The sequence below is a fragment of the Solanum pennellii genome, chromosome 2 (assembly GCF_001406875.1).
Source record: "Solanum pennellii chromosome 2, SPENNV200".
Classification (NCBI taxonomy): Eukaryota; Viridiplantae; Streptophyta; class Magnoliopsida; order Solanales; family Solanaceae; genus Solanum; species Solanum pennellii.
The window spans coordinates 54,784,327-54,808,140 of NC_028638.1; the positions used below are offsets into that span (position 1 = coordinate 54,784,327).

At 31.1% G+C, this 23,814-nt stretch overlaps 2 protein-coding genes across 4 annotated transcripts; one reads left to right on the forward strand and one right to left on the reverse strand.

Moving 5' to 3' along the window:
* Positions 1-2,276: 2,276 nt before the first annotated feature.
* On the reverse strand, positions 2,277-10,799 carry LOC107009675 (cyclic nucleotide-gated ion channel 2). 2 transcript variants are annotated; one of them, XM_015209015.2, is made up of 8 exons: positions 10,601-10,799; positions 5,192-5,825; positions 4,488-4,703; positions 4,084-4,400; positions 3,563-3,674; positions 3,244-3,480; positions 3,059-3,145; positions 2,277-2,968 (listed from the first exon to the last, which is right to left on the reverse strand). In XM_015209015.2, the coding sequence occupies exons 1-8, from the start codon at positions 10,624-10,626 to the stop codon at positions 2,483-2,485; spliced, it is 2,115 nt and encodes a 704-aa protein (XP_015064501.1). In that variant the 5' UTR covers positions 10,627-10,799; the 3' UTR covers positions 2,277-2,482. The 2 variants fall into 2 exon arrangements, with proteins under 2 accessions (XP_015064501.1, XP_015064500.1); XM_015209014.2 differs by lacking the exon at positions 10,601-10,799 and adding an exon at positions 6,048-6,341.
* Positions 10,800-19,893: 9,094 nt separating this feature from the next.
* On the forward strand, positions 19,894-22,908 carry LOC107009707. 2 transcript variants are annotated; one of them, XM_015209061.2, is made up of 3 exons: positions 19,919-20,066; positions 20,151-20,262; positions 21,629-22,908. In XM_015209061.2, the coding sequence occupies exon 3, from the start codon at positions 21,688-21,690 to the stop codon at positions 22,492-22,494; it is 807 nt and encodes a 268-aa protein (XP_015064547.1). In that variant the 5' UTR covers positions 19,919-20,066; positions 20,151-20,262; positions 21,629-21,687; the 3' UTR covers positions 22,495-22,908. The 2 variants fall into 2 exon arrangements, with proteins under 2 accessions (XP_015064548.1, XP_015064547.1); XM_015209062.2 differs by lacking the exon at positions 20,151-20,262 and having other exon boundaries at positions 19,894-20,066.
* The last annotated feature ends 906 nt before the right edge of the window (positions 22,909-23,814 follow it).

Consider the following 23,814-nt stretch of genomic DNA (forward strand, 5'->3'; position numbering starts at 1 on the left):
AATAAAAACATATTTTCCCTTTTAATGAAATGACAGCAGTTATTCTTTTGTAACAGTAAACTCTATTAAATTGTCTATATTTCATACACAATAAAAAAAGAGAAAATACAATAAATAAAAATCCCTTTTAAACTTGTTCGTAAGATTTACTTTAGCATCATAACTTTACGGATGTTTAAATACCCTCTTAAACAACTTTCAAATGAATTAATTATCACATTACACATACAATATCGGTTTCATGATTGGAAGGTGATGAACACTAAGCGCCACATAAGCACCACTTCAATAACGCGTATATAACGCATCTGATTATGAACAAATTTAATTTCATTTCTTTTTTCTTTAACATGTTTTTTTTCCTCATTTTCACTGTTCACTTCATCTTGTTCATTGTTCCATATTCTTCATTATCTCAATAATCAATACAATACAATACAAAAGTAATTGTTTCTCTTCGCGAAAATTCAACATCCACAACATAGTTTTTAATAATTTAACAAACATTGTGTGAAACGGTGAAATAACTATACACCGGCTAGTGTTGTAATGACAAGATTAAAAAAATTATAATCAACGTTGGAGCTGGGTTTGTTGGTGTTACTCTTGCTCATACTCTTGGCAAATTTTATTTTCAATTTCATTGTTTGTTGTTAACTTACCATTTTTCCATATTTTTATTTGCAAGTGTTTGAAAGTTAAATCTTAACAATCATGCTTGCTCTAATGACAATCAACAACTGCTTCAATGCCAATCACCAGAATTATTGTTGTTATATTAGGCTCAAAATCGACAGAACTGATGACGAGTCGCCTGAAAAGCAAAAAAAAAAATGATAGCAAATAAAAAGGAAAGAGAAGAATGGAAGAAAGCCAGAAAAGAGCATGGCTTTGTCCATAGTTTAGTGAAATTTCTAAGCAAGATTTGGTGGTCTCACGGCGGCTAATCTCTCGCAAGAGCTTTTAACAATAATGAATGAGGAACATAGGAATTGGGGTAAAGTCTGGCGATGGAAACTGGAAACGGAGGGATGGTAAAACATTTTGAGAGGAATGCAGAGATGGTACATGTTGCTTAAAGAAGACAAAGTGGGACCCACTTATTTTTCCTTTTCATTTTATGCTATTTACGCCCTTAAAAATTTTGTATTTGCTACATCAACCTTTAAAGTGATATTTAATTCATTTGTAAGTTATTTAAGGAGATATTTAAATACACATAAAGTTACAGTATTAAACTAAGTTTTGGGAACAAATTAGAGAAAATTTTTATGTATTTTCCCAAAAAAAAATATTATTTTTAAAAAAGGAATTTCTATTGTTGTTAAAAATGTTAGGTCACATTTTTTGTTCCGTTTATTTTTAAAAATATTACTTTTATTTGCTTATTTTTATATGAAAAAGGAAGATATAATTCTATATACTATCTATTTTATTATATAAAAAAAAAAAGATAAAAATAGATTTTATTTTTTAACATTAAGTATTATCTATGCATTCTATATTAATTCTCATTTTTAGTTATTTACTATATCAAGAAAAAGATAAATTATTTTATTATTATTACATTATATATTAATTATCATTCTAAATCATTTATCAAATCATTCATTCTTTTAAGTTCATTATAACATACAAATTACAATATAGTAGAATATCTTTTGCAACTGAAATAGTGAAAGCAAAATGAACAAGAAAGTTCTAATATCCTAATATTCTATCCAAGATATATATAGGATTCACACATTCAGATGCTAATTACCTAGCTAATAAAGTTAAATTTCTTAATTATATAAGTTGCTTATTGATTTATCAAAGAAAAGTTGAAATTCATGTTAATTTTTATTTAACACACATATCTTTGTTATCATCCTAAAGAATTTGTGAGGGCGTATCAATCAGGATTGACAAAATTTAAGATAAGCAAGCTTTAAAGGATGAGGTGTACATGAATAAACCTTCACATTGTAATGGAAAAGAAAAATAAAGAAGTTTTAAGTCATAACTCGAGTTCACGTGATATGCGGTTTTGAGGCTCGATATGCATAGTCCAAAACAAGCAAATTCTTGCCGGCTTTGGCCCAAAATGAATAATACCTGGAACTTGGGATGCTGCGCCACATGACACCTTACATGAATCTCATATTGAAATAAGAGAGTAAAATGAAAGAGTTTGGTAAATTGGTACTCGTTCTTTTGGAGCTTGATTTGGTGCAAGTGTAAGTTTGGTGACACCTAGTTGATCCATCATAACTGCGAACTTTACAACAACAAGATTTGATTCTGAGGTGAAAATGGGTGGCAAAATCCAATGAGATTCATTACAAAGACGGGGAAAATCATATAAAATTTATTTGAGCAAATAATTCCCGGGCCCTTCATATCAGATATTAAAGTTCAATGAATCAATGTCATTGTACACAAATCTGGCTTATTGTCGAAAAATATGACAAATGAGGATATAGTATCAAAGGTATTATCACTATTCAAGATGATCATGTGGTCTGATTGACAAGAACATTGCAGCATACTTGCGAAGACGATGATCATTATCCCCATTTTCGATCACATGTATAGTGGGACGGCTAGTCCTCATCATGTAACGTCGCCAAGCTAACTGTATATTCACAGCAGCCCAGGTTCTCCAATTGGATGAATAATACCTTGCTGTTCTCTTCAGCCTCTCGTTTGCAAATTTGTATCTGAAGTGATCCGTGATAAATCGAAGGTGGTTTGCATCTAAGCCAAATGCTTCTGTAGATTCAATGCAAGTGAAGGTTGCGGAAGAAGCTGGAAGTCTGTCAATAAAGGGACGGCGTAAGCACCAGGAAAGAAGTTCATCTCCAAAGAAGCCTCCAGGTTCAAGTATGCTTGTGGCAATCACTCCTTTACTGAGGTTTTGGCTACTTTTTACACGTCCACGAACAATGAACACAACCCTGTGCACTGGATCTCCTTCTCTTATGATCTGTTTAGACACAACAAAAAAAAGGCAAGAGATTGTCATAGTTGCTAGCAGTTATAGTATCACTCTACAGAGTGTGCGAATTGGTAGTACCTTCTCATCTTTAGAGAACACAAGTGGCTTAACGCGATCACAAATGTTATCTAGAATCAGATCATCCAAACTTTCGAACAGAGGAACCTGAAGTAATGAAATTCAGACATCAATATATTTGCACTTGTTATATTTACCAATTTTGTGTTCTTAAAAGGGAAGTAAGAATTGGCTTTGTATTGTACCTTCTTAATAAGATCAAGGCAAAGAAAGCGTTTGATGTCCCTTCGTAGTCCTTCTGGCAAGTCTTTTACAAGTTCCATCTCATCTTCGCCACCCATCATAGCCCATCTCTGGTGTTCAAAGTGGCGAACTCTTTGTCTTAATTGTGATGGTAATTGTCTCCTCCTCATCCACCATTCCATATCCCTACATCTTAATTGCATTTTTCGCTTCTTTGCCATGACCGCGTGTAAAAACACCTTGAAACAGAAACAAAATCAGCTTCTAGGAATCATGTTACTTGTTAGAAGAAAAAAAAAACAGTACAACTTAATTGCTTACCTGAATGTTACCAATCAGCAAAGTGAAGAGCATCAATCCACTAAGCACAAGGCATATACTGAAAATAACTTCCAGCCAGTGACTTGTTGGTTCTAAATCATTGCCAAATGTGCTGCAGTCAAACACCAAAAGTTGTAAGTGAAGTACTTTAACAAGTACTCTCCAAAGCAAAAGTCATCAAGACAGTTTATTTCCTAATTCATATCCTTTCCTCTGGCCAAACACTTCGAATGGAATTAAAGATTTTCATGTTACACACCACAACAACATACCCAGTGTAGTGTTGGTTCTAGGGAGGGCAGAGTGTACGCAGACCTTACCCCTACCTAAGAGGAAGACAGTTTGTTTCTAATAGACCCTCAACAACATGGAGATGGTCTAACCACACCATATTAAAAGCAAAAAAGAAAAATCATCTTTACTGAGATGTTGAAATAAAACAACCTATCTGATCTCGTTGATGCATTATACAAGTTATTCAAGTCATACTGTTAGTATATATAGAGAAGGAAGTTATTTACCTAAGGGTCATCAATCCCCAAAAGATGGGGTAAAGAATCTTAACAGTGACGGATCTGCTAGAAACAACAGGAAGTGCCCATTGGTATATCCCATATGGAAATGGTCCATTGACATCCAAACACATTGGCTTCCTGGTCACTGTTGTTGAGTTCCCAGCACATGGATTTCCCACAGTTCCTGTTGGCAACAGAAACTGATAACACACCTCCTCTGAGCATGACAAAGATAGATTACACGAAGGGTTGCGCTCACACTGCTGCCTTAGACATGAGGCCACTCTTTGTATTGCAAGAACATACCAGCATCCCCCAGCCACCTTCAAATAAAAACTTTTACTCCATCAGGTTAAGTTAACTTACACTACAAATCGTAAATTCTCTATAGTATGCAGGGCAAAACTTACATGAGAAGCAATAAAATAAGCAATGAGATTAAGTCCAAATCCCCACCAGATGGTACCAAAAATATATCCTGTAACCTTTTGCATCCTTCTCATTAAGCTTATACAGTGATAAACTTTGGGAAGGAACTGGAACAAGAACATTAATAAAAGGATCGTCATTATAAGCTTTATCTGCTCTTCTCTTATTAGTTTTGGAACCACCAGCCAGAATACAGCCTGCAGAGGAAAATAAATAAAAATTGAGCAAATAAATAACAAATATAATTATATCCAGTGTAATCTCATAAAGTCGGGTGGAGAAATGAAGACAAAAGACGTACATTTATGGGTTAAAAAGTGTTAACTTTCACTTTTTGTTTATTTTTGAAAAATTAGAAAAATGTTGGATGAAACCATAGCATAGTAGTACTAATCCGTGACCTTCAGGTTCTTAAGAAGTTCTTGTCTATGACCGCTTTTAACAATCAAACCATATCTCTATACAGTAATAATACCCAACAACTTTTTTACACCTACATATTTTATATTCCTATATTGCAGGAGTATTTATAATATTCTAAAAACCTTCCTACCATGACCTTCTAATATCCACCCTTTTATTTTATTTTTTTTCTACGGCAATCAATTAATATTTTATTTCGATAAAAAGTGAATAATTTTTATGAAAAAAAATCTAATCAAGTGGTTATAAATGGATTTGTAACCTGTGGAACGGGAAGGATGACAAAAGCATCGAACCAAAATCCTTTTAGGGACCTAACATAGTGAGAAGCAATCGCACGCGCATCCCACACGAGTTTCCCACAACCAACCACCAGCGATTCTCTCGACACGTAAGCCAACCGAAACTGCAACCACAAATGGAAGAGGTGCACGGCGTCGACGCTAGTCCGAATCACCGTGACGATAGCCGCCAGGCCGCCGTCCATGTACAAACACGGCGATCCACCGCGGCCGATGGATAAGGCGTAAAAGAATAGAGGATCAATGGCTAAAGCCATGCCACGTGCCAATAAAATCATCCGGTTCCATCTCTGCACGCGCTTGCTTCGAGGGTCTAATACACGCCCGAACGGCCCCGATGTGTACCGGCTGCGACTGGACCGGGATTTTCCGGTTTTTGAATCAGTCCGGTTTTGAATTGGAACTAGAGAAGAACCGGCTGAAGCTTCCCACTCCGGTTGGTTAGCTCCATCGCAACTGGTGGAGTGGAAAACAGGGACGCCAACTTGAGTACATGCATAACATTCAATGGAATTTGAGATTGGATTGTTGTCGTCATCGTTGTCGTCGCTGTTATCAGGTTGAACTGATCTTCGTCGGAATATGCCAAACCACCTGATAATACAATTCATATACCAAAAAATCCAAGTTAGCTCAGTTCAAATGGTTACGTGTAGCTAGCTAGTGAAAGAAGAATAAGTACATCCCGTTCGTCGAAAAATTATATACTAAACTAATAAAGAAGAAAATTGTAAAATTATATACTAAACTATTAAAGAAGAAAATTGTAGTACTAGTAGTTATTTGAATTTCTGGCTCCGCTACTGATCTACTCACCTTGAGAGGAAGAAGCGGACGTCTTGGTGAGAAGACATGATGTTGAGAGGAGGGCGGAACCATGGGAAAGAAAGAAGAACTGACTATAGGCAAAAAATTGAGTAATTGATAATATACTCAATTTAAGAGGGAGAAATCAAACAAGAGAATTATGTAGAAGCATGAAGAAGAAGGCAAGATATATGCATGTGGGAGAAGAAGCGAAGGTTTTTTGGATAGGAGGGAAAGTGGGGGCAAATGTATGTACTAAAAATTTCGAAATAAAATTATAAACTAGAATAATCTCAAAAAATATTTTTACTTTTATCTCATTTGCGAGTATCGATTGAAGTAAATGAATATAGGTGCAATAATTTTGAAATGGTACGTCTGTGGAATGAGCACATGTAGAGATTGGCATGTTGCTGTAAGGACGAACAACCTCTTACGGAACGTCATGGTTGTGGGGTCTTGTTCCAGTGCGGCCTAGGGTCCCGTTAATTTTGTTTCTATGACTCTATTTTCTTGTTTTGTAACTTTCCATGTGTACACTGAGCAAATCAACAAAGAATCAGCCAACTCTTTTATTTTTGTACATATTTTCATAAATTGTTCACTGGGGCTAGCTGGTTTGATTAGCTTGTACATACTACAATTCACAGTGAAAACTAGCTAGTTTTACATGTTAAGAGTATGATAAAATTATTTTTGTATAATATTAAAGTCAATTTTTTTTATTATAATAAACAAGTAAAAATAAACGAGAAGAGCATAAGAGTAAATAGCGTAGCCAAAGGAAGCGACAAAGGAAAGACGTGTAAGGAATGGAGCAAGGAAGAGTTTACTATAAAAAGAAAGAAAAGGAAAAATCATGACGTTGAAGTTTGGCACTCAGATTTGGGGATTTGGCCAATCGAACAAATTGGCGCACACAAAGCTAAAGCGGTGTACCAGCAAGATTTTTTCATCGCGCATACCACACACTTATCCCTGGCCACAAATCATTTTTTCTTTCGTCTCATTTTATACACGAAAGTTTTGATTAAACATGAAATTTTTGAATTAAAGAAATATATTGAAATTTATGATAAAACAAAGATATATATTTCATTTATTTCATAATTTTAAATCACAGCTTATATAAATCATTTTTCTTTTTTGTTGATATTCAAAAAAAGATACATTTTTTATATTAAGTATTATTTAACTTTAAATATCTATATTATACTTATTTAAACGATTTATAGTCACACAAACATCTATCACTTATTTTAGATCACAAGTTTAAAAAAAAAATCTTAAATTTTGTGTCAAGTCAAACTAAATCATATAAAGGGAGTATTATTTTTAGGGATGTATAAACATAATTAACTATATTTAAGAACTCTGAATTTGATTACTATTATTTTATGTAGTTATTTAAATATTAAGGGTAGAAATAAAAAGTATAATAAAACTCTCTTAATTTTCTAAACTGACAAATAAAATTAAATATTTTTTTGGGCATACGATCCAGTAATATATAATGGAGAAAATTTACGTGGCTATAAATTATCTTATTAAGAATAAAATATGAAATTCAAAGTCAAATTTTATAACAAAATATCTTAAATAGGAAATTTAAAGTCAAATGAGCAATTCTTTTAATGAACTAAAAAAAGTGTCAGCAAATCAGCATAATGAGAGTATATATTTTGGAAAAATATAGAAATATTTCCATTTTAGACAATTAAGAAGTAACTTAATAATATAGTACTTGTCCCAAATCTACCCTTGTTGCTTCAATTATTAGTGTGTTATGAAACGTTTAAGAGTGAAATAATTTAGATTTTAGACTAACATTTTCACGATTAATGATATTAAATGTCTTTTTTAAGGTTCAGAACCTATTCGTTTACGATATATATCGTATATAGCTTCAAATCAAATATCATATTTATTTTTATAAAATTTATTTAATGAATACAAATTATAAATTTCTTTGTAATTCTAACGTTATAAAATTCACAAATCTTCCTCGTTAAAAAACAAACAAACCACAAATATATGGAGTGCGAGAGTACTAACCGTACTTTTTGCATTTCATCAAACGAAGAAATATCACTAATCATTATTAAGTTAAAATTCATAATATTTTATAGCTTTTGATTTATAAGATCTCCACTTTTCGTACTCGTATACACTTTTTGGCATTTTAAAAGCGCAATTATGCACTTAATTTCCCAATGAATAAAAACAGTATCAAAACTGCAAACATGCTTTATATACTCCATCCGTTCAATAATAATGGTCTAATATACTAAAAATAGTTGTTCAATATTATTTGTTCAATTTATGAAAATAAAGAGATAATTTGTCTTTTGTATCTATTTTATCTTTGCTATTGAATATTACCTATTTAATATCTAACATATTTTTCAAAGCATTTAATTTAAAAAAGACAAAGGACAATATAATGATATTACCTCTATTGTTCATTGTTTCTTAAGAGGTGTCTCAAGTCAATAGTGAACAACTATTATTTGATAGAAGAAATATCTTATTAAAAATAATTGTCTCATATTAATTGTCCACCTTACTAAATCAAAAAAACAGTAATTAAATTTTTCCTATATTACCCTTGCAATTAATTCTCTTTGAAAATGTTGACATTTATTTAATAAGATTCTCAATAAATTTTTAAAGGTCAATTAGTATAAAATTATCTTCTTATTTATAATTTTTTAATACTTATATATATAAAACGAAAAAGTGATCTGCTAATATCAAGAGAATAAAACCGCAGTCTGCAACACTTTATTTTAAAATGTAAAATGTAGATCGTAAACGAGTAATGTTATGATTTCCTAGAAAAAGTTCAAAAATCAATTAATTATATATAGAGTACAGAAATAAGTGCAAGACGTACGGATAACCAATGATCTTACGCATGCAACTATATATATAATACCTACCTCAATCAACCTGACACCGTTTTTTTTTTACTTATGACTATAAATTATTTTATCAAAGATAAATAAATTTATTTTATAAATACGTGATATTATTATTTAAAAGAAATCAAAACTGCTATGACCCAATGAAGTAATTGAGTAACTAGGGTCTCGAGTAGCTAATATTGTAAAGAATATACGGAAATTTTTAACCAAACTAAGCCATTATATAAAATAATTTATCAAAGTAATACATTTTTTTAAAAGTTTACAAAACTAGTATAAACGTATTTCACGGTAACGTTTTAGGGTATATTTTAATTTTTTAAAAACTAACAGCATTAGGTTGATATACGTTACTGTAAGTAACGTTTTACTCCTAAAACGTTATTTTCAGTAACGTTTTACTCCTAAAACGTTACTATGATTAAAACGTTACTATGATTAACGTTTTAGGAGTAAAACGTTACTATGAGTAACATATATCAATCTGACGCCATCAACTTTTAAAAAATAAAATATATCCTAAAACGTTACGGTGAAATACGTTTATACTAGTTTTGTAAAATTTTCGAAAAACATATTATTTTGGTGAATGACTTTATATAATGATTTAGTTTGGTTAAAACCTCGAATATACGTCGTCTTTCCAAAAAAAAAAATTAGAATAACCAAAGATCCAATTACATTTTTATTTTATTTTTAAGTGAGAAATTTCAGTTGAAATGTTTATATAAATGAACATAACAAAACCAGTTTATGAAGCTTTTAAGTCGTCTCATAAAAAAAAATTCATATCAAAATATGACTAGCAAAAATAGGAATATGCTTATGAATATTCACTATAGAACTTACTGTTTAAAATAAATTTTAGAAGTCATATTTTGTTCCCTATTTTGTATCATTGTATGTAATTACGACTTATTATAATCATACTCAATCCGGTGTTGATCACAGAAATAAGTAATTACTTGGCAAGCAAATTAGTTAACCCAAATCATATAATTAAAGATTTAAGGGACCAAAACACACTTACACAATCTGGCTTTATTGAGTTTATCTCAATTATTTGAGAGCGTAAGTTTCCTACTTGAACTATTTATCATTGATGTAGCCGTTAATAAGTTACAAAATTTATTATTATTATTATTATTTGTAAATCAATTCACAAGTTTAACTGATTAAATTAGATCCAATAAGTTATTGGAGTGCCATTTGATTATAAGCTCAATTTAGTTGAATATTTACAGTATAACACTAATTCATCCACAAACATAATTCAGATTTCAGAGAATATTTTCTATTTCTCGTATGATTATTTGAATGATCATCTGATAAATTAATCGGCATATATACACATGCCACAATCTTTACAATTACACACTAACAAGGTATCAATGATCTTTGCTCATTCTATTCTTAAAAAATAAAACCCTAGGGATCTGTGACAAGGTTTCTTTGTAGGGTTTAATATAAATCCATGGATAATTGCAGGTCTTATATTTCCTATAATAAAAACTAAACTTCATTTAGCTATTTTCTGGGTTGAAATATGGCAGAATATGTATATAAATATATATATTATGGTTGCGAATAAATTCAAACAAATAGAAGAAAGGAAGAGAATGTTTTGAATTAAACCTGGAGTTTAAGAGAAAATGAGCCATGCATATAGCTCTACTTCATGCAGACCAACTGATCGAAGGTGCTCTAAGTCCGAAAAAGGACTAATTAACGTGCTTGGACTAGCAGAAAAAGATAATGTTTTAGATATGGACGGAATATTGGAATTGCATAAGTTCCGGTCTTGATGGAATATATATTGAGAGAGGAAGTAGTAGTATCGTGTGGGAGAGAACTAATTAATTAAGGGAAGGACCAGAGTACAAGGGTATAATTTATAGATACGTACATTTGGTAATATATATATATATATAAGACATGATTGAGTTGAAAATCAATGAAGCAAGATGTGTGGTTATCATAAGTAGATTGAACATCAAGAACAATAATAATTCATGAAAGTATATAATAATATAGCTATTCATGAAACAACAATAAGGAACATTAATTTCCATATATGTATACAGTTTGGTGTTTGTGAGGTGTGTGGAAGCTTCCTCCCCTTAGCATTAGTCACCCTCATACACTCCAAACAAAAACTAATTTACACACAATCTATGCATTGAACAAACAACACCCTAGCTATATTCCATGTACTATATACTACTATTTTATGTATTGATAAATAGTCAATTAGTAATCATAAATCTACTTATACACATTCGATTATATACATTTTCAAGTTCAAGGTTCACTATATATAGATCATTTTGAAGTTATATAGATCAATTGAGTAGCATTTTAAGTGACCTGGTAATTTATAAATTCGTCTTATGGATATGTAAAATTTTATACATATTACTACTTCTATTTCTAATTACTTGTCCACTGTTGTTTTATAGTCGTTCTTAAAATTTTAAATTTTAATTCATCTACTTCATCAGTGGTAAGGTTGTGGGTGCTCTGAAGTAAAACTATAAAAAATATGTGTTAACAATGAGATTCAAACCTTGGTACAACAACATTAAACGAGTCTTAAGTACCCATCCTAGAACCATTGGGCCAACTATATGATTTATTCATTGGGTGCTCTATGTTGATTTTATACAAATACCTATCGATTTCTACATAGATATATATATTCCGTAACGAAGTTAATGGGTGCTCGAGCACCCGGCGGACACCATGTGGGTCCGCCCCTGTACTTCATAATTAATTGGAATAAAATGGTAAACTCACTATATCAATAATTATTGAGAAAAGGATTAAAAATATCCCTTTACTATTTGAAATGGTTTTAAAATATTCCTTATCCATCTATTGGGTTAAAAATACCCTTCGGTCGGTAATCTTTTTGGTTCAATATTACTCTTCAAACAAACAACCTTATATTTTTTTTAATTATTATATTTAACAATTATTACATGGCGTCTTTCTATTGAATAAAGTTAAATTCCAACTATCAAATTTTTTCCTACCCACCCCACCCATATTGACATTCTTTGACCCGAACCCAATTAAAAGATCCATCACATACAAAAAAGATATCATAAGAAAACGTTCTGCCCCAGCTGGCCATAGTGATAGATTTTTAAAACCAAAACCTTAAGCTCCTACTGTGGTGGAGAATGGAAGATACTTTTTTATTTGTGGTGGATCTTTTAATCAGGTTTGGGTCAAGAAATGTCAATATGGGTCGGGTGGGTAATGGGTAGGAGTAAATTTGATGGGTTGAAATTTAACTTGATCCAATAAAAAGACGTCACGTAATAATTATTAAATATAATAATTAAAAAATATAAGGTTGTTAGTTTGAAGGGTAATATTGAACCAAAAAAATTGACTGAGGGGTATTTTTAACCCAATAAATAGATGAGGGGTATTTTTAAACCTTTTCAAATAGTATACGAATGTTTTTGGACCTTTTCCGATAATTATTTTTTTAATAAGTATATCAATTCAAAAATATACAAGTAATTAAGAACAGAGTGAATATAACTTAGGTGGTCACGTAACGAAGGATTCATGGAAGGTAAGTGGGGATGAAACACTGGTCCCGTCTCATCCCACTAAGCTTATGTGACGGGATGGGGGGGTTTAGTACGATATTCTTTTAATTTGTATATATATTTATTTTTAAATTAAACTCATGATTTTACGAATATATATATATATATTCATGATTATTTTGTTAAAGAAGGAAATATATATATCTTCGAACATATAATTTATAATAAAGAGTGTATAACTTTTTGTTCACTCCTCCCAATTCTTAAAATAATTTTAATATGTAAAGTGAAGGAAGTAATCAATTAGCAACATTTAAACAATAATCAAAATTGTACTTGAATAAATGATTTCTTTTTATGTTTACATGAATTAATAATCACGAGTATCATGATGCTCACAAGGTAAACATTAATTTTTGAGAAAAATAATTGTGTTGTTTATAAAGCAACGTTTAGTAATCAAATCACATATTTAATCAGAAAATATTTGTCCGTTTCACTTAGTAGTTAATAATATTATTGTTCCCTTCACGTGATGATTCCTTTTATATAGTATTTTCTTACTTATTCTTTTGCTTGTATTATATTAGTTCCCTCTTGATATGATTTTATAGAGTCCGGAGCCTAAAGGGTATAAAATGTTAATAAAAATTCCAAAATGGTATATGAATATTTATTTTAACCAAAAGGGCAAAATCGCTGGAAGGGCAGCGACTTTGCTTGCCGGAAAAAGTAAAATCGCTGTCTTGGCAGCGATTTCTAAAATATTTTTTTTAAAATAATTTTTTAATAAATCGCTCCCTAAGGAGCGATTTTCTTAATTTTTTATTTGAAATTAAAAAAAAAAAAAAATAGGAGCAAATCGCTGCAAGTGCAGCGATTTGTCTCCAATTTTCTTTTATATTTTTTTAAATCAATTTTTTAGAAAAAATTTGATTGCTACTTATTTTTAAAAATTATTAAAAAAAAATTTATTTTGGAATAAGTAGTAGAAAAATTTAAAATTAAAATTTCTTTAAAAAATTTAAAATTTAATTTTAAAAATTGTAAAAAAAAAATTAAAAAAATTGATTTGAAAAATAAAAAAAATAAAAAAAATGGATTGGAAAAAAAAAATTGGAGACAAATCGCTGCCAGGGCAGCGATTTGCTCTTAGTTTGTCTCCAAATTTTTCTTAATTTTTTCCAATCAAATTTTTTAATTTTTTTTTATTTTTCCAATCAATTTTTTTAACTTTTTTTTTACAATTTTTAAAATTAAATTTTAAATTTTTTAAAGAAATTTTAATTTTAAGTTTTTCTACTACTTATTCCAAAATAATTTTTTTTATAATTTTTTAAAATAAGTATCAATCAAAATTTTTCTAAAAAATTGATTTAAAAAAATATAAAAGAAAATTGGAGACAAATCGCTGCACTTGCAGCGATTTGCTCCTATTCTTTTAATTTTTTTTTAAATTTCAAATGAAAAATTAAAAAAATCGCTCCTTAGGGAGCGATTTATTAAAAAATTATTAAAAAAATATATTTTAGAAATCGCTGTCAAGGCAGCGATTTTACTTTTTCCGGCAAGCAAAGTCGCTGCCCTTCCAGCGATTTTGCCCTTTTGGTTAAAATAAATATTCATATACCATTTTGAAAATTTTATTAACATTTTATACCCTTTAGGCTCCGGACTCTGATTTTATAGGAGTGCTTAGATAAGAAACCATCAAAAATATATATTATATATACTCTATATATCCGTAATTTGGATCACACTAAAAGTAGCTAAATCACCAGGTCTCTTGGTGTAACACTTAATTGAAGTGATATATGTATATATATTCTTTAATTTGAGCAACAAAATAAATACTCTCTCCGTTCTATTTTATATGTCATTGCTTTCTATAAATAGTTGGTTCATAGTAAACTAATACTTTCTCCGTCCGGTATTGTTTGTCATGGTTTCTATTTTTAGAGTCAAACTATAAAAACTTTGACTAACATTTTAAGATGTATTTTTTCATCATATTAATATACAAAAAATTGTAATTTATAGTACTTTTTATATAAAATTTAATGTGATCTAATTTACCTTTGAAAATTAGTCAAATTGACTTTCGATAAGCGCAACATGACAAACAATTCCGGACAGAAGGAGTACTTGTTATTTCATAAAATTAATGCATAAATTATCACATTTTTTCCTTTTTTACCCTTGTGAGTTATTAGCAGGGGCAGAGTCACCTTATACTAAGGGGGTTCATCTGAACCTCCCTTCGATGAAAAATTATATTATTTAAACATGATTTCAAAATAATTTTTTATGTATATATGGTAGATGTCGAACCCACTTGAGCTACTTCATGTCTATTTCTATAAATTTTGAACCCTTATTGAAAATTATAGCTCTGCCATCGGTTATTAGCCTTAAAAAATATATATATATCAACTTAGAAAAACTAAGTAATGATTCATGTTCATTGATTAAATTAATTAATCAAAATAAATTAATTTATATTATTTGATTGAATACTTAGTTTCAAAAAAACTAAACAAGAATAGAAGGGTAAAAAGATGACGTATAAAATAGATCGAAGGAAGTACTAAACTACTAATTGACAAACTATATATATCCTAAATCTTATTGGAAATGAGACATTTTACCAACAAATGGCCTACTAATTAAATCCTACAACATTTCAATTTTCAAATATGCACAGTAAATTCATCTCACCTCAATATTTTTAGGCCTATCTTTACCCCTTAGCATGTTCACAAGAGTCAAACTCTTACACCTCCGATCCTAACTAAGCCAAATATCTACACATTTTCTAGATCTTCATGTACCTGAACGTTCTCAACTTGATCAATTTTGTCCTTCATCTAACTTTGTTGCGAATAACTTCATTACCAATCTTTATGTCCTCACATCCACTTCAATATTTTCATCTATTGAACATGAGAATTTTTAACTGACCAATTTTTATCCCGTAAATTATATATAGTTTGTCTAATCACCGCGCTATATTCACCCATTATTTAATTTCTGAGAGTTCTTGTTCTCTTTTTTTCTTCACCCCCCTCCGAGTATAACATTGTTACATATGAATTTTTATGAGAACAATTTCTGGTAAATTAACCTCTTCATAAAATATTGAAATTTCATAGGTTCATAGTGTAAGATAATCTTTTTTTTTTTTATGAAATGACTACTAGGGGCAAATATTAAAGATCACGAATTTAAGGAGCAAAAATTAAAGATCCTTCAAAATAAATGTATTTATGTGTGACTTAAAATAATCATACAAATAAGGATATATATAAAAGATATTGTATTTCAATAATTACAATCTAAATGATTGCTTTTGATCAATAATTGATCTAAGAGGGGCCTATATAACTCTCTGATTAAGTCACTGAACCAGCAAGACCATTGATTCGATAAAGCATGTTTTTTTCACAATTTGTCGTTGAGCTCTGTCATTATTTTTTTGATATAATCCCATTACAATATATCTAGTCTAACTCCTAAGATATTTTCAACGCGGAACATAATTATATTAAAAAAAACATAATAAATTCATCGAATCTAAATTTTGAATTCTTCTTTCCTTTCTATGTAATTATAATAGTATTAGTCGTGCTTAAATCTCAAATATGACGTTTTTAAATCTTGTTACATATATATAAAATTCCGACTCCGTCATTATTGAGGATAGAGTACATATCTAAATACTTTTTCAAAGACAACCATTCAATTAATCCTAATTGTCCCATTGATAAATGATATAACATGTGTTCTTGTTTCACCAAAATAATGAACTTATTCAACTTTCCAGACTGGGGAAAAAAACTCCCTTTTTTTGTTTTTTCTTTTAAGAAAACCCAAGAACATGCAATTTGTTAAGAAAAAAACGAGAAAGGAAGTAGACAGAATAATTTTGGAGGAGAATAATTGTGAGAGCTATATTTACTTGATCCTCAAAGATATTGCATGTGAGGTGTTCACTAGTAGTACTAGTTTGGGTCAATTTTAGTTATAAAAAACTAAGATGGACGTATCTACACGTAGTTCAAAGAAATCAGACCACAAAAATTATTTTGTACTACTCCATATTATAAATCCATATACATTTATTCTATTACACGAGTTATGACATTTGACGTACCATATACGAAGAGATATATATTACTCCGATGAAGAAAATGTTAGGATCGAAAATAAGCAGGTGTGAACGCGGAAGCTAGCAATGCAAACCTCGAAAGACTACGAGTAAGAAGACAACAAGAAATATACCAAAAGACACAAAGATTTAACGTGGTTCGGTCAATCGACCTACTTCCACAAAAGAGATGAGCAATCCACTATAAATATGAGTACAAAATACAGAGGGAAACAACCTCAACCAATTCACTCGGAATACATGGGAGGTTCACACAAGTGATAACGTATCAAGCTTGTGACCCACAAATTCTCCCCTAACCAAAACTCTCAAAGCCCTTAAGACTACATTGTGAATGCTAATTAAGTTAGAAGGAACATGTCTCTATTTATAGAGTCCTAAACCTTTTCCTATTAGAAAAAGGATTAGTCAATATAAAATATTTTCCTAAAATGAAAACCTATTTATGGTAAAAAATCAGCGCAAGTAAAATCTAACAGAAAATAATGTAAATGAAGAAGTCATTGGAGAAAATTCCGACGAAAAAAGAGAAATTGAATAGCGAGTGGGATGAGAACATCGATGGCTAGGGTTTCCATGAAGGAAAAGTGTGAAATTTGTTAAAGTCGTATATATTTTGTAAAGAAATTAAATATTATTATATGATCATGAAAATGAAATAATTCTTCGTTTAAGGTTTTTATTTCAATTCACTATATGAGAACTTTTTAGGATTCACCTAAATATTAACTAACATAAGCTATTATATGTTCAGACTAATATATATATATTTTCATTAACATCTTTATATCAGAGTTATTTTTATTGACGAGCAATATATTTTTAACAAATAGTCCGATAGGCACGAGAATAGTAGAAACACGCATAGCTCGAACACCATTAATCATTTAAGAGAAAACAAAAATCATTGCTTATCTTTTTTATTATAAATAAAAATCGTTTGATAAATATATTAGATAGGAAATGAGAGGTGTCTGAATAAGAGAATATGGCAAGTCACTTTCGTATACCGTACAGCTTCATTGGTACAACTAAAGTACTATCATTTTTATTTTATTTTTGTTAACATAATTTTTTTTTTAATGATATAATATTATACTCCAAATGGAACTAGCTATTGCTTTCACTAAGTAGACACGTCATCTTACTTTCGTGTCATTCCAAAACTTTGTGATTCTTTGTACTTAACTCAATTCAATATCAATTTTGCTTTTTCAATGTGAGTATGTTCATATTGTCAGTTCTCACCTAAAATATCAACAAGGAAAATTATGGTAAGCTTAATGATAAAGTTCATAAAATTTTATTTGGTGTCACTTGCGTTATTAGAAATTAGAAGGAATCTAAAAGTTCCCATCAAAATAGAAAAGGAAAAAATTGGAAACAAACTATTAAAGGAGAATATATAATAGGGATAATGCACAATTACCCCCTCAACCTATGTCCAAAATCTCAAAGACACACTTATACTATACTAAGGTCCTATTACCCCCTGAACTTATTTTATTAATAGGAACTTAGTATAGTATAAGTGTGTTTCTGAAATTTCGGGCATAGATTGAGGGGGTACTTGTGCATTTTCCCTATATAATATGGTAAAACCAATCTTATTTGGGAAGAGTCATTTCATTTTTCAAAATTTCCTCTTTCTCTTCTCTTCTGGTATTGCTTCGACAGATTTGTTTTGATAGCCCATTAAACATAACAGTACATGACAGGCCCATTTAATATAGGGAAAATTACGCAACAAAACAAATTTATACTATTTAATTACTCATCATAGCTATAGTTTTCTATAATTATCACTCGCAACTAACATTACACATTAATTATGTGGACTGACTTCAAGTTTGATAATTAGTCACATTTTTATATGTATAATTTGCCAGAATTTACAAATACATATTTATAATATACAATTATTTAACCTATATACATAAAAATTCACCTCTCTCCCACTCTCTACCCTCTCTCGCTCGTCTCTCTCAATATAGCTTGCCTCTCTCCTCCCTCTCCCAATCTCGCTTGCCACTTATACAAATGCATATGTATAATATACAATTATATACATATACAATTCACCTCTCTCCCACTCTCTGCCCTCTCTCTCTCAATCTCTCTCCCTCTCTCGATCTCTCTCACCTCTCTCCTCCCTCTACTAATATCTATTGCCATATATACAAATACATATGTATAATATACAATTATCTAACTAATTTACATATACAATTTACCTTTCTCCCACTCTTTTCCCCCTCTCTCTCGCCTCTCTCCTATCTCTCACAGTCTCGCTCACCTCTCTCCTCCATATAACATTTAGCTACAAATTATAATTATCAAACTATAGTTATAGAGAGTAATTAATTATTTTTAAGTGGCTATATGTGAAAGTTTCCCTTTCCTTATTTTATTTTGCGAATCTAATAACTTTTGGTTACGCAGCCCATTGATCCGGAGAAAAAAAGATCTTGGCCCACAATGTAGTATTGTTGGCCCATTTATGTTACTGAAACTCTGGCCTACTTACATGGGCCCATATGATGCATCATGTTCCATCATACTCGTACTATTTCTCGTGAATTTTTGGAGTTTTTTTCATTGTTTAAAATAATTGAATTATTCAAAGTTAAATATAGATTTTGAGATTTTTTTCTTTTCATACTTACGCTTTCTTTTAATGGATTTTTATATTCTCTAGAAGATAAATGTACTACTTATAAAATATTACTTCCCTTCATATAAAAAAGAATTATCTTATTTCTTTTTTAGTCTGTTTCAAAAAGAATGACCCCTTTCTTTTTTTGGCAACATTTAAATTTTAACTTTCCACGTGACATGTTTAAAACCACAAGATTAAAGGGCATTTTGGTACATTTGACATAACTTTAATTTAGAATCATAAGATTAAAAAATTTTCTTTCTTTTCATAAACTCGGTTCCAAGTCAAACTAGGTCATCCTTTTAGAAACGGAGGGAATAGGTCATTTAAAATAATTTGGGCAATTTAAATTTGAGAATTTTCATCCAATTGAGAGATATAAATAATGAGATTAGTAATGACAAGGATAAAAATAATCAATAAAATAAAATTAAGGAATATTTTTGATCCTTTTTTTCAAAATTTAATAAATGAGGTGAATCATATTTTTATGTGCTAAGTAATGACTTATGACTCATGAGACTGTTTCGGAACAAAACCGTACGACGTCGTCGATATCTCTTTTCCCAGACAAAGAAAGAAAAAATAAAATAACAGGAGATAAGTTTGTATATTTGTAAACGTGGGCAGGGGCCATAGGGATTCAACAGGGAGAGGGAGAGAGATAGAAGAAAGAGAAAGGGTGAAACTCGCTGCTATCGAAAATCGGTAAATCTTGTTGCTCAAAGTTGTTAAGTGTTTTGCTTTTATTCAAGTTTCAATCGTTTAAATTTCGCTATTCGTTTGTTTTAGATCGATTTCTCGTTTGTGAGCTCCTTGCTTTGGATTTTTCTGATGAGATTGCTGTATTACACACCCTACACATACTGCTGCAGCTTAACATGATAACCGATTTATATTGATTGTGAGTCCTATTATTATTGTTCTTTCATTTCTTGGATTGGATCTGGTACTTTCCGTCTTTGCTCTCTCTGCCACTGAAATTTGTTGTTTTGGTTATCGTTGCGTTTAATGTGGAATCAATTAAATTTCGGATATGCTGTTGTGGCATACTCTTCTCTTATATTGCTACTGGGTTAAAAATGAAGTTGCTTCTATGAGTGGAAAACGGGAGTAATTTATGTCACAGTGGTTAATGAAGTAGGAGGAGAACAATGACATAGCTGGTTCAAATCTCAGTAGCGACATAACACTAAGGGGTTGTTTGGTTGCTGGTTTAAGAGTTATGCATGTATTAATAATGTAGGTATTAGTTATGTGTGAATCTATTTATTATATTATGTGGGTATTAGTTATGCGAAAGATAATTATTCATGTATTAGTTATGGATCCATGTTCTATCCTACATAAAATAATGCATATTCGCTCATAACTTATACATCTATTAGTTTTGCGTGTTTCCTAATTGTCAACCAAACATCGTGTTAATTTTGTACATTAATAACTTATTTTTATCTATCTATCAAATTTTGTACGAGTTATACGAAAATTAATTTGTGGATAACTTGTTTAGATAACCCGTAAGTGCTATTAGCGTTGGTAGAAAGAGTTGTCCGGTATAGGTGCTAGCGGGAGTTAGTAGGTATCCTGTGGGATTAGTTGAGGTATGCACTAGCTGAACCAAACTCCACTGTTATAAAAGAAATGCTAGCACTATTTGAACTCGATAGCCAAGTTGACAAGAAGTCTATTTCTCTCTGGGAGGCACTATGTGTATTGCTTTCCTTTTATAATCATATCAAAAAACTATGCCTCTATCCCAAACTAGTTTAGGATAAGTTAAATGTTTCCTTTATATCCATTCTAGTCCCGTAGGGATTCAGTATTTATAGGAATCACTATATTAGGATGGTTATCAACCTACTGCAATTATTCTCCTTTATCCGGAGTTGAGTATACCATTTGAAGCCAGCATAGACAGTTTTTTTTAAAAAACTTATTACAGCATGTGACAGAAAATTAGCTTCCATCTTCTGTTAGGATCTTATTGCTACATATTTTGTATGTCTTTAATTAGTGTGTGGTACTGGGTACCATAATAGAAGAGAAGAAGATGGATGTTTGTGTGGCATAAATATGACTCTTTGTGCTCCCTTTGCTCTCTTCTTTTGGCTCCAATATTTGTAGCTTCTACCCTTAGGGGTGGCCCAGTGGTTTGGGCTTGGGGCTTCCATGTTGGAGGTCTCAAGTTCGAAACCCCTTGCTAGCGAAAGTAAATAAAAAATTGTAGCTTCTCCTTGTAATTTTTGTTTATGGGTTTGACCTGACAGGAAGAGTTTTTGGAAATCTTGGAACATTCTCCTTAACGTCAATTTTAGACCACCACATTATGTGGAATTTTGCATCCAATTGTGTAGCTGGGAATATTGGGCTAAAGAATGAGACTCTGAGGCGTACTCAACATTCAGCAGATGGCTCAGACGATGAAATCTCTTCAAGAACCAGCAGGGAGGAGGGACTTGAGTGCCCAATATGCTGGGAATCTTTTAACATTGTTGAGAACGTACCCTATGTTCTATGGTGTGGCCATACACTTTGTAAAAACTGCATACTAGGACTGCAATGGGCTGTTGTGAAGTTCCCTACTTTGCCGCTTCAGCTTCCACTGTTTATAGCTTGTCCCTGGTGCAATGTGTTATCCCTTCGTTTGGTTTATAGAGGGAACCTTAAGTTTCCTCGTAAAAACTTCTTTCTTCTCTGGATGCTTGAGAGTATGAATGGTGACAGAACAAAGTCTCATAACTCATCTTGTGGGGATCATCAACAGACAGCCTGGTCATCATCTACAAAATTCTTAGGAAGTACAGCAAGCCAGTCTAACAGACAGAGGGGACAGTATGTCCATCACCCCGAATCATCAGGCTCGAACCATGATCACTATCACATTAGTGGTTCTCTTGCTATTGAGAGACTTCATTCTTCTCTGCGCAAGTCTCTCATTTTCTTTGTTCATTTGACAGCCAAGTTCCCTCTGGTGGTTATATTTCTCCTGATCATCATGTATGCTATACCTGCCAGTGCAGCTATCTTGGCCTTGTACATGCTCATCACCGTTGTGTTTGCTCTCCCATCTTTTCTAATTCTGTACTTTGCATATCCCAGTTTGGATTGGCTAGTTCGAGAAATCATCACCTGATCATGTGGTAACAAAAACATTTGTGTTGCAAAAGCAGCAAATCAGTTGAGTGCATCTTAATTGAATGCATAATTTGATGACATTTCTGGCATCAATGCTCTTTGTAAATTCTTTCATGGTGTGAGAGGGCGAACATGTTTCATGTCATTTTAGCCAAGAATCATCTCATATCATGGTATTGGGTATGCCATTTAGCAATTGTCTGGTTGTAATTTGTTTTCTACAGCAGCAACCATTCTCCAACGTTAGAATCAAATTGGTTCTAGTCATTGTTAATACAAGTAGTTTTGATAAGGAGACTAGCTGTTCTGTTTTTCCACAGTATCTGTATCATCATTTGGGAACTACTGTCTAAAGATTTTGTGCCTGTTCCTTTGTATGTATACTCAAATGGATGCCGAGTTGTTTTTCTCACTTCCTCTCTCTTATGTATCTCATCTTTGTTTGTATGACAACACAAATTGCGTGATCCTTTCATTCCCTTCGTAGCAGTTGAAAAATTAAATGAGGGAGTGAGAATGCGGTAAATGTGTGTGATAGAGTTTGTTTTGTTTATTGATTTGATGTGAACATTAGATCATGTAGAATCTCAGATGAACTCCATTACGTTGATTCTCAGAATATCAAAGTTTTGTAGGAAATAACCGATTTGTTGATTTAACCCATAGAAATTTAGTCGATCCATTCATTTGACACAGTGATATAGGGTGCTATTTGGAGCAGTTCATTATTATTTTAAGTTTGAACTCGAGAACAACAAATGTTTTTTCTATATATAAGAACCAATGAAAAAAATTATAATAATTTCAACAATTTCCTGCTCCTAGTTAAGTAGATTGTAGATATATAATGTTGTCTTTGCCAAAGATTTAGGGGGTATAACTCTAATTGAGATTTGCTCATTGTGGGTCTAAGAGTTGAAAAAACAAAGGCTATATGTGTGCTCTATAAAGGAAATTAATCATCTGTTTTTTTTAGGTAAGCTAGTAAATAAGAAAATATGAATAAGATTCTTTGCTCTATAAGAGGTTTCGAATATGAAGACCTGAATATTAATTTATTAGGAAGAATTAATTGGAGGGTTTCCTTTAGTGTACTCTAAGTAACATAAATTTAATTAATCAATAAGCAAATTTATGGAGACATAAAAAAGATGATAAATATGATTAATATTTGGCTAAGCTTATAAGTTGATTAGATTTGCTTATAAATATTCTCTTAACTTACTTACACGATTTGATAAACATTCAAAGTGCTTAATAAATAAAAAATAATAAAAAATTATAGTTAATTATTCGCGATTGTTTTTCAGTATTTGAA

Bases quoted from the DNA above. Each gene is read 5' to 3' on its own strand.
- LOC107009675 (XM_015209014.2), bottom strand. From the start codon at position 6,085: ATGTCTTCTCACCAAGACGTCCGCTTCTTCCTCTCAAG. The intron at 4,704-5,191 runs GTTACAAATCCA...TTTCCTCTGCAG, and splicing joins TCATCCTTCCCGTTCCACAG to GCTGTATTCTGGCTGGTGGT. The intron at 3,675-4,083 runs GTAAATAACTTC...GTTTGACTGCAG, and splicing joins TGGGGATTGATGACCCTTAG to CACATTTGGCAATGATTTAG.
- LOC107009707 (XM_015209062.2), top strand. From the start codon at position 21,688: ATGTGGAATTTTGCATCCAATTGTGTAGCTGGGAATATTGGGCTAAAG.